The sequence below is a fragment of the Bombina bombina genome, chromosome 1, assembly GCF_027579735.1.
Source record: "Bombina bombina isolate aBomBom1 chromosome 1, aBomBom1.pri, whole genome shotgun sequence".
NCBI classification, from domain to species: Eukaryota; Metazoa; Chordata; class Amphibia; order Anura; family Bombinatoridae; genus Bombina; species Bombina bombina.
In genome coordinates this window covers 870,783,274-870,797,981 of record NC_069499.1, presented here as the reverse complement: position 1 = coordinate 870,797,981, position 14,708 = coordinate 870,783,274, and the positions used below count along the sequence as shown (strand labels likewise).

Sequence of the window (14,708 nt, the reverse complement as noted above, 5' to 3'; positions counted from 1 at the left end):
CATGCAATAGGTTGGAGAAGAAAACCTTGATGAACAAAATTTTTCTTTAGGAGACCCTTTAATTTTTTATCCATAGGATCTTTGAAAGCACAACGGTCTTCGATAGGTATAGTTGTACGCTTAGCAAGAGTAGAAATAGCTCCCTCCACCTTAGGAACAGTCTGCCACGAGTCCTGCATGGTGTCAGATATGGGAAACATTTTCTTAAAAACAGGAGGGGGAGTGAACGGAATACCTGGTCTATCCCACTCCTTAGTAACAATAGTAACAATCCTCTTAGGGACTTGAAAAACATCAGTGTAAACAGGAACTTCTAAGTATCTGTCCATTTTAAACAATTTCTCTGGGACCACTATAGGGTCACAATCGTCTAGAGTAGCTAATACCTCCTTGAGCAATAAGCGGAGGTGTTCAAGCTTAAATTTAAAGGCTGTCATATCAGAATCTGTCTGAGGGAGCGTCTTTCCTGAATCAGAAATCTCTCCCTCAGATAACAAATCCCTTACCCCTACTTCAGAACATTGTGAAGGTATATCGGATACGACTACTAAAGCGTCAGACGGCTCAGCATTTGTTCTTAACCCAGAGCTGTCACGCTTTCCTTGTAAACCAGGCAGTTTAGAGAAAACCTCTGTGAGGGTTTTATTCATAACTGTGGCCATGTCTTGTAAAGTAAATGAATTCGACGCACTAGAGGTACTTGGCGTCACTTGTGCGTGCGTTACTAGTTGTGACACTTGGGGAGAGCTAGATGCTAAACCCTCATTTCCTTCTATCTGAGAATCATCTATTGCAATATTTTTAAGTGCTAAAATATGCTCTTTATAATTTATAGACATATCAGTGCAAGTGGGACACATTCTAAGAGGGGGTTCCACAATGGCTTCTAAACACATTGAACAAGGATTTTCCTTGGTGTCAGACATGTTAAACAGGCTAGTAATGTAACAAGCAAGCTTGGAAAACACTTTAGTCAAAGTAAACAATACCTGTGCCTTTAAGAGAAAAAAAGCTGCACAAACTCTGCAAAACAGTGTAAAAAAAACAAAATTTTTACAGTAGCATCATAAAGCCTTAGTAACTTTGCACCACTATGCAAATAAACAATTAACTCCTTAATGTAAAAACCGGATTGAAAAAACTTGAAAACCGGTAAAATAACATTCAGCACCTTGCCACAGCTCTGCTGTGGCGCCTACCTGCCCTTTAGGAACGATTTGTGGGAAAAAAAACCTCTTTACAGCCCTCAAATACAGTAGGAACCTCTGGAGAAGTAGCTGGATGCTTCTGAGGAAAATAAACTGTGCAACTGAGGCGCGAAAATAGGCCCCTCCCACCTCACTCGATGTTATGGGGCCTAAAAGAAACACAACAGATTGTTTCATAAACTAGCCATGTGGGTTAATAACCCTTAAACAAGCCACAAAGACCCATTAAAGTCCCTCAAAAAACGCTATATTTGCAATAAAACCAAAACGTTTTTTCCTATCAGTGTCACCAGTAACTATGAGCCCTTTATGCAAGCTTGGATTCCTCTTTTACTGAATACAGCTTACCTTTCCCTCATGGGGATATTGCCAGACTTTTCTAGAAATAACACAGTCTGTCTAGAAAAAAATAGAGTGAACATACCTTAATGCAGTTTAGCCTGCAAATCGTTCCCCCAACTGAAGTTTTCCTGTACTCTTCAGCCCTTGTGAGAACAGCAGTGGATCTTACTTACAAAATGCTAAGATCATCATCCTCCTTGCAGAAATCTTCATCCCTTTTCTGCCAGAGAGTAAATAGTAGACACCGGTACCATTTAAAATAACAAACTTTTGCTTGAGAAAATAAAAACTAACATTTTTGTCACCACACTCACTTTACTCTTCCTAGCAGTTAAGCAGGCAAAGAGAATGACTGGGGGGGGGGCGGAGCTAAGGGAGGAGCTATATAGAAAGCTCTGCTGTGGGTGTTCTCTTTGCCACTTCCTGTAGGGAAGGAGAATATCCCCACAAGTATGGATGAATCCGTGGACTCTATGCATCTTACAAGAGAAATATTGATTATTTTTTTATCCGATTAATCGAAAAAATAATCGTCCAATTAATTGATTATGAAAATAATCGGTAGTTGCAGCCCTATACATAAGAATGCCTAATATTTTAAAAATTGTAGATAAATGGTTAGCTGCACTAACCTTATGCCCTAATCAACCCACATACAGGTATGTGGGTGATTAGGAGATCAAGGCCTACTAAATGGTAACCATTAATAATTACCTAATCAACCCCCATACAGGTATAGGGGCTAGTTAGGAAATTAAAGCCTAAACCGCCACCTCCAAATGCAAACTTGAACTACACTAACACATAATACCCCTCTAAACTAAGTAGATTTTGTTATTTTTGGGGGTGGGGGTTTGTAATTTATTTTTTGGGTTAAAGAGCTGAAGTCTATTTTATTTTAGTGTTAGTTTTTGGGTTTTTTTCGGTGGGGGGGGGTTGTGTTTTTATTTTATGGGGCATGTAGATTATTGTTAGGTATAATGGTGTTTTTTATTTTGGATAGTGTAGTTTATTATTTTTATAACATAGATTTTTTTTTTTTATGTAGTAACAGATTTTTTTATGTTTAGATGGGAGTTTAGTTTAGAGGGGGGTTTGGTGTTACGTAGAGTAGGGTTTTATTGCGTTTGGATTTGTGGTGTTTTATGTTTAATGTCTTTTATTTTTGAGTAACTTACAGATTTTTTTTTTAAAGTAGCTAAGTGGGTTACATTTAGAGGAGGGATTAGGTAGAGTAGGTTAGTTTGCTTTTGTAGTACAGGGTTAATAGGATAGTACCTGCGGTGGGCTAGTGGCGGTATAGGGGTTAATAGTTTAGATACTTGAGGTGGGTATGTGGTGGTGTAAGGGTCAATAGGATAGGTACTTGCGGTGGGTATATCGTGGTAAAGGGTTTAATAGGATAGGTACTTGTGGTGGGTATGTGGCAGTACAGAAGTAAATAGTTTAGATACTTGCAGTGGGTTGTGGGGGTATAGGAGTTAATAGGATAGTAGTTGTGGTGGGCTAGTGGCGGTATAGGGGTTAATAGGATAGATACTTGCAGTGGGTATGTGGTGGTTTAGGGGTTAATAGGATAGGTACTTGCAGTGGGTATGTGGCAGTTTAGATCTTTATTAATGTAGTGTTAGTTTGTGATTGTGCAGTACTTCATTTTAGGGGTATTAGGATTAGAGGTTAGGCACGGTAGTTATATTTCAAAGGATCCTTTTACTATACATCGCCAATATGGACAGCAATGCTGGGTGTTATCTATAGCCAGCATCGCCAACCAATAGCACGTATAGTAAACGCCTCTCTGTGATGCTGCTATGTCGGGAGCTTGGAATATTTCGACAGGCTCGCTCGACATAGCGGCGGATCCTTTGGAATATTTTGCTGCTTTGTAGCACTTTTGATCATCGGGGCCTCAGAGAGAAAGTCCCTAATTAGAAGCTGAAAGCCAATAATAGGATTTGTCTTAGCAGTCAAACTGAAACCACCCATAAAAAAAGAAAATAGAAGAAAAAAATCACTTATTCAAAACAAGGCCGTGAAAACCCCAAATATGAATAAAAGTGTATTTGACAGATCACTTTGCTGACATCTATTCAATAGCTGCATATCCACCACATACAGCTAACCTACAAAACATAACATGTTGAATGCAATACCTTCTTGAATGCTAACTTGGTCATTTTGGATAAAGAGAAAAGGTGAAAAGTATCAAAACTAGAAAAGGAACAGAACTGATGAGAAGCTCCAATACTACACTAAAAATTAAAATAAACCTTATTTTAGCAATAAACAAATCATGCACAGAAGTCAAAATGTATAGTTGCTTCTGAAAATAAAAGAAATGCTTTAAGAGAACCTCTTCACATAATATGCACCATACATTTTCCTCCTAACAAAATAGGAGGAGTAAAAGACTCTTAAACAAGGTTGACTCCCACGAGAATAATTAAAAACAGAATTTATGTTTACCTGATAAATTTCTTTCTCCAACGGTGTGTCCGGTCCACGGCGTCATCCTTACTTGTGGGATATTCTCTTCCCCAACAGGAAATGGCAAAGAGCCCAGCAAAGCTGGTCACATGATCCCTCCTAGGCTCCGCCTACCCCAGTCATTCGACCGACGTTAAGGAGGAATATTTGCATAGGAGAAACCATATGGTACCGTGGTGACTGTAGTTAAAGAAAATAAAATATCAGACCTGATTAAAAAAACCAGGGCGGGCCGTGGACCGGACACACCGTTGGAGAAAGAAATTTATCAGGTAAACATAAATTCTGTTTTCTCCAACATAGGTGTGTCCGGTCCACGGCGTCATCCTTACTTGTGGGAACCAATACCAAAGCTTTAGGACACGGATGAAGGGAGGGAGCAAATCAGGTCACCTAAATGGAAGGCACCACGGCTTGCAAAACCTTTCTCCCAAAAATAGCCTCAGAAGAAGCAAAAGTATCAAACTTGTAAAATTTGGTAAAAGTGTGCAGTGAAGACCAAGTCGCTGCCCTACATATCTGATCAACAGAAGCCTCGTTCTTGAAGGCACATGTGGAAGCCACAGCCCTAGTGGAATGAGCTGTGATTCTTTCGGGAGGCTGCCGTCCGGCAGTCTCGTAAGCCAATCTGATGATGCTTTTAATCCAAAAAGAGAGAGAGGTAGAAGTTGCTTTTTGACCTCTCCTTTTACCTGAATAAACAACAAACAAGGAAGATGTTTGTCTAAAATCCTTTGTAGCATCTAAATAGAATTTTAGAGCGCGAACAACATCCAAATTGTGCAACAAACGTTCCTTCTTTGAAACTGGCTTTGGACACAGAGAAGGTACGATAATCTCCTGGTTAATGTTTTTGTTAGAAACAACTTTTGGAAGAAAACCAGGTTTAGTACGTAAAACCACCTTATCTGCATGGAACACCAGATAAGGAGGAGAACACTGCAGAGCAGATAATTCTGAGACTCTTCTAGCAGAAGAAATCGCAACTAAAAACAAAACTTTCCAAGATAATAACTTAATATCAACGGAATGTAAGGGTTCAAACGGAACCCCCTGAAGAACTGAAAGAACTAAATTGAGACTCCAAGGAGGAGTCAAAGGTTTGTAAACAGGCTTGATTCTAACCAGAGCCTGAACAAAGGCTTGAACATCTGGCACAGCTGCCAGCTTTTTGTGAAGTAATACCGACAAGGCAGAAATCTGTCCCTTCAGGGAACTAGCAGATAATCCTTTGTCCAATCCTTCTTGAAGGAAGGATAGAATCCTAGGAATCTTAACCTTGTCCCAAGGGAATCCTTTAGATTCACACCAACAGATATATTTTTTCCAAATTTTGTGGTAAATCTTTCTAGTCACAGGCTTTCTAGCCTGAACAAGAGTATCGATAACAGAATCTGAGAATCCTCGCTTCGATAAAATCAAGCGTTCAATCTCCAAGCAGTCAGCTGGAGTGAAACCAGATTCGGATGTTCGAACGGACCCTGAACCAGAAGGTCTCGTCTCAAAGGTAGCTTCCAAGGTGGAGCCGATGACATATTCACCAGATCTGCATACCAAGTCCTGCGTGGCCACGCAGGAGCTATCAAGATCACCGACGCCCTCTCCTGCTTGATCCTGGCTATCAGCCTGGGGATGAGAGGAAATGGCGGAAACACATAAGCTAGTTTGAAGGTCCAAGGTGCTACTAGTGCATCCACTAGAGCCGCCTTGGGATCCCTGGATCTGGCCCCGTAGCAAGGAACTTTGAAGTTCTGACGAGAGGCCATCAGATCCATGTCTGGAATGCCCCACAGGTGAGTGACTTGGGCAAAGATTTCCGGATGGAGTTCCCACTCCCCCGGATGCAATGTCTGCCGACTCAGAAAATCCGCTTCCCAATTTTCCACTCCTGGGATGTGGATAGCAGACAGGTGGCAGGAGTGAGACTCCGCCCAAAGAATAATTTTGGTTACTTCTTCCATCGCTAGGGAACTTCTTGTTCCCCCCTGATGGTTGATGTACGCAACAGTCGTCATGTTGTCTGATTGAAACCGTATGAACCTGGTCCTCGCAAGCTGGGGCCAGGCCTGGAGAGCATTGAATATCGCTCTCAGTTCCAGAATATTTATCGGTAGAAGAGATTCTTCCCGAGACCAAAGACCCTGAGCTTTCAGGGATCCCCAGACCGCGCCCCAGCCTATCAGACTGGCGTCGGTCGTGACAATGACCCACTCTGGTCTGTGGAACATCATCCCTTGAGACAGATTGTCCAGGGACAGCCACCAACGGAGTGAGTCTCTGGTCCTCTGAGTTACTTGTATCTTCGGAGACAAGTCTGTATAGTCCCCATTCCACTGACTGAGCATGCACAGTTGTAATGGTCTTAGATGAATGCGCGCAAAAGGAACTATGTCCATCGCCGCCACCATCAAACCGATCACTTCCATGCACTGAGCTATGGAAGGAAGAGGAACGGAATGAAGTATCCGACAAGAGTCCAGAAGCTTTGTTTTTCTGGCCTCTGTTAGAAAGATCCTCATTTCTAAGGAGTCTATAATTGTTCCCAAGAAGGGAACCCTTGTTGACGGGGATAGAGAACTCTTTTCCACGTTCACTTTCCAGCCGTGAGATCTGAGAAAGGCCAGGACAATGTCCGTGTGAGCCTTTGCTTGAGGAAGGGACGACGCTTGAATCAGAATGTCGTCCAGGTAAGGTACTACTGCAATGCCCCTTGGTCTTAGCACCGCTAGAAGGGACCCTAGTACCTTTGTGAAAATCCTTGGAGCAGTGGCTAATCCGAAAGGAAGCGCCACGAACTGGTAATGTTTGTCCAGGAATGCAAACCTTAGGAACCGATGATGTTCCTTGTGGATAGGAATATGTAGATACGCATCCTTTAAATCCACCGTGGTCATGAATTGACCTTCCTGGATGGAAGGAAGGATAGTTCGAATGGTTTCCATCTTGAACGATGGGACCTTGAGAAATTTGTTTAAGATCTTGAGATCTAGGATTGGTCTGAACGTTCCCTCTTTTTTGGGAACTATGAACAGATTGGAGTAGAACCCCATCCCTTGTTCTCTTAATGGAACAGGATGAATCACTCCCATTTTTAACAGGTCTTCTACACAATGTAAGAACGCCTGTCTTTTTATGTGGGCTGAAGACAACTGCGACCTGTGGAACCTCCCCCTTGGGGGAAGTCCCTTGAATTCCAGAAGATAACCCTGGGAGACTATTTCTAGCGCCCAAGGATCCAGAACATCTCTTGCCCAAGCCTGAGCGAAGAGAGAGAGTCTGCCCCCCACCAGATCCGGTCCCGGATCGGGGGCCAATATTTCATGCTGTCTTGGTAGCAGTGGCAGGTTTCTTGGCCTGCTTTCCCTTGTTCCAGCCTTGCATTGGTCTCCAAGCTGGCTTGGCCTGAGAAGTATTACCCTCTTGCTTAGAGGACGTAGCACCTTGGGCTGGTCCGTTTTTACGAAAGGGACGAAAATTAGGTCTATTTTTTGCCTTGAAAGGCCGATCCTGAGGAAGGGCGTGGCCCTTACCCCCAGTGATATCAGAGATAATCTCTTTCAAGTCAGGACCAAACAACGTTTTCCCCTTGAAAGGAATGTTTAGTAGCTTGTTCTTGGAAGACGCATCAGCCGACCAAGATTTCAACCAAAGCGCTCTGCGCGCCACAATAGCAAACCCAGAGTTCTTAGCCGCTAACTTAGCCAATTGCAAAGAGGCGTCTAGAGTGAAAGAATTAGCCAATTTGAGAGCATTGATTCTGTCCATAATCTCCTCATAAGGAGGAGAGTTACTATCGAGCACCTTAAGCAGTTCATCAAACCAGAAATATGCGGCAGTAGTGACAGGGACAATGCATGAAATGGGTTGTAGAAGGTAACCCTGCTGAACAAACATCTTTTTAAGCAAACCTTCTAATTTTTTATCCATAGGATCTTTGAAAGCACAACTATCCTCTATTGGAATAGTGGTGCGTTTGTTTAAAGTAGAAACCGCTCCCTCGACCTTGGGGACTGACTGCCATAAGTCCTTTCTGGGGTCGACCATAGGAAACAATTTTTTAAATATGGGGGGAGGGACGAAAGGAATACCGGGCCTTTCCCATTCTTTATTAACAATGTCCGCCACCCGCTTGGGTATAGGAAAAGCTTCTGGGAGCCCCGGCACCTCTAGGAACTTGTCCATTTTACATAGTTTCTCTGGGATGACTAAATTTTCACAATCATCCAGAGTGGATAATACCTCCTTAAGCAAAATGCGGAGATGTTCCAATTTAAATTTAAATGTAATCACATCAGATTCAGCCTGCTGAGAAATGTTCCCTAAATCAGTAATTTCTCCCTCAGACAAAACCTCCCTGGCCCCCTCAGATTGGGTTAGGGGCCCTTCAGAGATATTAATATCAGCGTCGTCATGCTCTTCAGTAACTAAAACAGAGCAGCCACGCTTACGCTGACAAGGGTTCATTTTGGCTAAAATGTTTTTGACAGAATTATCCATTACAGCCGTTAATTGTTGCATAGTAAGGAGTATTGGCGCGCTAGATGTACTAGGGGCCTCCTGAGTGGGCAAGACTCGTGTAGACGAAGGAGGGAATGATGCAGTACCATGCTTACTCCCCTCACTTGAGGAATCATCTTGGGCATCATTGTCATTATCACATAAATCACATTTATTTAAATGAATAGGAATTCTGGCTTCCCCACATTCAGAACACAGTCTATCTGGTAGTTCAGACATGTTAAACAGGCATAAACTTGATCAGAAAGTACAAAAAACGTTTTAAAATAAAACCGTTACTGTCACTTTAAATTTTAAACTGAACACACTTTATTACTGCAATTGCGAAAAAACATGAAGGAATTGTTCAAAATTCACCAAATTTTCACCACAGCGTCTTAAAGCCTTGAAAATATTGCACACCAATTTTGGAAGCTTTAACCCTTAAAATAACGGAACCGGAGCCGTTTTAAGCTTTAAACCCCTTTACAGTCCCTGGTATCTGCTTTGCTGAGACCCAACCAAACCCAAAGGGGAATACGATACCAAATGACGCCTTCAGAAGTCTTTTCTAAGTATCAGAGCTCCTCTCACATGCGACTGCATGTCAAAAACAAGTGCGCAACACCGGCGCGAAAATGAGACTCTGCCTATGCTTGGGGAAAGCCCCTAAAGAATAAGGTGTCTAAAACAGTGCCTGCCGATATTATTATATCAAAATACCCAGATAAAATGATTCCTCAAGGCTAAATATGTGTTAATAATCAATCGATTTAGCCCAGAAAAAGTCTACAGTTTAAATAAGCCCTTGTGAAGCCCTTATTTACAATCGTAATAAACATGGCTTACCGGATCCCATAGGGAAAATGACAGCTTCCAGCATTACATCGTCTTGTTAGAATGTGTCATACCTCAAGCAGCAAGAGACTGCAAACTGTTCCCCCAACTGAAGTTAATTGCTCTCAACAGTCCTGTGTGGAACAGCCATGGATTTTAGTTACGGTTGCTAAAATCATTTTCCTCATACAAACAGAATTCTTCATCTCTTTTCTGTTTCTGAGTAAATAGTACGTACCAGCACTATTTGAAAATAACAAACTCTTGATTGAATAATGAAAAACTACAGTTAAACACTAAAAAACTCTAAGCCATCTCCGTGGAGATGTTGCCTGTACAACGGCAAAGAGAATGACTGGGGTAGGCGGAGCCTAGGAGGGATCATGTGACCAGCTTTGCTGGGCTCTTTGCCATTTCCTGTTGGGGAAGAGAATATCCCACAAGTAAGGATGACGCCGTGGACCGGACACACCTATGTTGGAGAAATGTATTCCTGAGAAATCATAGGAATCTCACATCATAGACAGAACAGCACCTAAAATTGCTATACTATATGCAACTCTTTCAACAAAGCACCCTTCATTCAGTGAATGGACTCGGGGACAAAGAAAGTAATTAGGATAATTTTGTAGTGAATCCAATCAAAAGAATGTATGTAATACAAGTATTGCATAAGATATATTATATTTTCCAGTACATTAAAGGGACAGTGTACACCAAATTTCATATAACTGCATGTAATAGACACTACTATAAAGAAGAATAGCACAGATACTGATCTAAAAATCCAGTATAAAACCTTTTAAAAACTTACTTAGAAGATCCCAGTTTAGCACTGTTAATGAGGTTAGGCTGGGACACATAGTGAAAGGGACTGGGAAAGCAAGAAGAGCAGACACTCCCCCTCCCCTGCATATGAAAGGACCCATTACACAACCAGGAATCTGTAGACATCAGTGTAAATCTTAAACTTTGGGGCTTGGTTAGGAGTCTTAAAATCAGCACAATGATATCTAAAAATAAGCAAAACTATTCATTGTTACAAAAACACTCCCAGATGGGCTATATAAATAGATCATCTACAAAACATTTAGGCAAAGAATAATCTAGTGTATAATGTCCCTTTAACCTTAAAACAGTGCAGACCCTAAATTTGGGGGGCGTTCTTCCCTCCACAAGGGCAGTTGGAGTCCTATGACCCTCTGACTCAAAGCACTATGAGATTAAAAGGTCATCCTAAAATGTTGCTATTTTGTGGGAGAAAAGTGTGTATTCAGTGCTTGATTGACAAACAAGTTTTCTCAGGCAGCATTATAATGCTTCATGTGCTGAGGCAAGGCTGTAGAATAGCACTTTTACTGTAAACTAGCTAAACACTGTTCCAAATATGCATGGTGAGACTCTGTTGACGAGAATTGCAGGTAAAAAGAGGATAAAGATCCAAAGCTGCCAAATCATGTGCTGTGGGTGTTCTAGCATATATCTATATGCTAGAACACCCACAGCACATGATTTGGCAGCTTCTCCAAAACATTTTCTGTCCTCTAGTAAAAGCAGAAAGGAGAGCAGGGCTTGACAAATCCCAGAAGCCAGGGAGATATGGCTTCTGAAATGTTATTGCAGGCTGTTACCTGCATATGTCTACATATAAATTCCTCTCATGGCTCATAAAAAGCATGTGGCTGGCTGACATGTTCCTACAAATTTGTAAAGCCCTGTCCTCGACAACAAGACCACTGTTCAAGTTCCCCTGGAAGCTAACCTAGTGAAACATGTGTGTAAGGTGCTTGCTCTTAAACAGAGCCTTGCAACAAACTTACAGAGCTACAGCCAAAACTACATAAAAACGTCAACAAGGTATTAAATTAATTAAAGCCAAGAGGAAAAGGTATGAGAAATTGGAAAAGGCGTACGCCAGGGGTCCGAAGGTGTACACACAAGTTCTAAATATGACATCAGAAGAGTACTGAAGAAATTATAATCATCTTTTTTTTTTTTAATAAGTTAGGGAAGAGGGTGAACATGAAAACTGAGAAGTGGCTCTTTTTATAAGAGCAGTATTATACATACTGTGGTTCATATAAAATGAAAAAAAAAAAACCACTGCAGAGCTTAACTACTTACCTGGCAGACATGTTATTTTCTGGCAGCAGAGGGATCTCTAAGACTTTGGTGCTGGTTATGATTATCTCCTGGCTCGCTGTGGCTACAGTTTTGCCAGTGATGCGATGTACCTGGTAGAAAGCATGGGGCCTCAGGTAACGGTCATTACAGCCGTTAATTGTTGCATAGTAAGGAGTATTGGCGCGCTAGATGTACTAGGGGCCTCCTGAGTGGGCAAGACTCGTGTAGACGAAGGAGGGAATGATGCAGTACCATGCTTACTCCCTCACTTGAGGAATCATCTTGGGCATCATTGTCATTATCACATAAATCACATTTATTTAAATGAATAGGAATTCTGGCTTCCCCACATTCAGAACACACGTCTATCTGGTAGTTCAGACATGTTAAACAGCATAAACTTGATCAGAAAGTACAAAAAACGTTTTAAAATAAAACCGTTACTGTCACTTTAAATTTTAAACTGAACACACTTTATTACTGCAATTGCGAAAAAACATGAAGGAATTGTTCAAAATTCACCAAATTTTCACCACAGCGTCTTAAAGCCTTGAAAATATTGCACACCAATTTTGGAAGCTTTAACCCTTAAAATAACGGAACCGGAGCCGTTTTAAGCTTTAAACCCCTTTACAGTCCCTGGTATCTGCTTTGCTGAGACCCAACCAAACCCAAAGGGGAATACGATACCAAATGACGCCTTCAGAAGTCTTTTATAAGTATCAGAGCTCCTCTCACATGCGACAGCATGCCATGCCTCTCAAAAACAAGTGCGCAACACCGGCGCGAAATGAGACTCTGCCTATGCTTTGGGAAAGCCCCTAAAGAATAAGGTGTCTAAAACAGTGCCTGCCGATATTATTAAATCAAAATACCCAGAATAAATGATTCCTCAAGGCTAAATAAGTGTTAATATCAATCGATTTAGCCAAAAAAAGTCTACAGTTTAAATAAGCCCTTGTGAAGCCTTATTACAATCGTAATAAACATGGCTTACCGGATCCCATAGGGAAAATGACAGCTTCCAGCATTACATCGTCTTGTTAGAATGTGTCATACCTCAAGCAGCAAGAGACTGCAAACTGTTCCCCCAACTGAAGTTAATTGCTCTCAACAGTCCTGTGTGGAACAGCCATGGATTTTAGTTACGGTTGCTAAAATCATTTTCCTCATACAAACAGAATTCTTCATCTCTTTTCTGTTTCTGAGTAAATAGTACGTACCAGCACTATTTGAAAATAACAAACTCTTGATTGAATAATGAAAAACTACAGTTAAACACTAAAAAACTCTAAGCCATCTCCGTGGAGATGTTGCCTGTACAACGGCAAAGAGAATGACTGGGGTAGGCGGAGCCTAGGAGGGATCATGTGACCAGCTTTGCTGGGCTCTTTGCCATTTCCTGTTGGGGAGGAGAATATCCCACAAGTAAGGATGACGCCGTGGACCGGACACACCTATGTTGGAGAAATTGGCTTTAAAGAAACACATGCATTCAAAACCGTGTTCTAACGTATTATGGAGCATTAAAGTTCTATTCATAGAATATTTATAATTTATTCATAGCAACAACACTGTGTAGAGTACCTTACCAGATTACAAAAGACAAAACATGATAAGGTAAAAGAAGCAGAGGGAAAATAGATGCCAGGTGACAATAACATATTAGAAAGCAACTGCTCCCAATGTATTTATAATCTAGGGGTTTGAGAAAATTACCTAAATAGCAGACTAACAATTTTATAGGACTAAGAGTGATGATTAGAGCAGTAATGTAATGATAATATCACCCTTGCTATTTTGTATTGCTTTTTAAGGCAATATATATTAGTAGAAATAATATTCTTGTAAAATGGTTGAGAATTTGTCTCTAAAAGTCTCATAAAAGAATGTATCCTACAAGTGCAATGTATTCTGCTTTCCATAACTATGTGTTTGTTAATTCAATGCTTTTTCTTTTTTGTTTACTAAAAAGATTGGTACAGCAAAAATGAAGAACATCCAGAATATTTATACTACATTGTACTGCTACTGAAAATGATGTCGTTAAGGGCACAATGACGTTTTGTTGGGGTTTTTTAAACCTTTGTTGCATCTAAATGAGTGCATGTTAGTATTTATTATCAGTGTTATCCCCAGGACCTATTTAATGGGCACACCAACTGGCTAAAAAGTCAACATTAAAGCAATATGAAACGCTAAAATTTTTATCCAATCATTCCATAGGTAAATATAAACAAGAAATATGCTTAAATACGTTTCATTTTTATTAATTTAGACGTTTTGTCGCAATTTTGCCAATTTCCAAACCCACTGTGGGTCTAATTTGCATAGACCAATCAGGGTTGGCAAACTAGGTTCTCTGCTGTACGCAGAGTCTGGGAAGCACACAAGTAGTAACGCATGCGCAATGGGTTGAAAGTTCAACATTGATTCTCTTGCGCAGGTGTTGTAGATTTTTCCTTCTATTATATGACTTCACTGCTATAGTCGTGCAAGAAAACGATTCGGAACTCTGCAGGGACAGACCCTCTATATCTCAGATGCGCAAGCATGAAACAGTTCCCTAAAATGCTAGCAAAGATTTACTGATGCAATGTGCTTGCGATTAGCTTGGTTTCAAATGTGCATGCGCTCAGAAGTGCAGACATAACTAATGAATATTTAAATGTAATGCCCTGCGATTGAGCAAAAAGCCTTTCAGAAGGCACAACCATTTTATGGGGCTGGCTACTATTATGTCATAGTGGAAAATAAAAATGTTCTATTTTTAGTGATAAAAGCTTTGTTTCAAAGATCAAGTAGGTGCAATATCATAAGTATTATATAAACTTTTAAATTATGTGTTTGTTATATGTACATTTTTAAGCTTTAACCTTTAAGCAAAAGTTAGCTCTGATTGAATTTCCTAAAGTTCGTTGCACAAATTATCATTAAAGGGACAGTCAACACCAACATTGTTGTTTAAAAAGATAGATATTCCTTTATTTACCATTCCCCAGTTTTGCATAACCAACGCCGTTATAGAAATATACTTTTAACTTCTGTGATTACCTTGTATCTAAGCCTCTGCAGACTGCCCCCTTATCTCAGTACTTTTGACAGACATGCAGTTTAGCCAACCAGTGCAGACTCCTAAATAACTAGTAAGCACAATGTTATGTATATGACACACATGAACTAATACCGTCTATCTGTTAAAAACTTTCAAAA

At 40.7% G+C, this 14,708-nt stretch overlaps 1 protein-coding gene across 1 annotated transcript in view; it reads right to left on the bottom strand.

The window, feature by feature from the left end:
* NFATC3 (nuclear factor of activated T cells 3) overlaps nucleotides 1–14,708 on the bottom strand; it is a 455,835-nt gene that overhangs the window by 48,962 nt on the left and 392,165 nt on the right. The window contains 1 exon segment of the mRNA XM_053715690.1: nucleotides 11,496–11,643. Within this exon segment, the coding sequence (XP_053571665.1) occupies nucleotides 11,496–11,643 (148 nt within the window).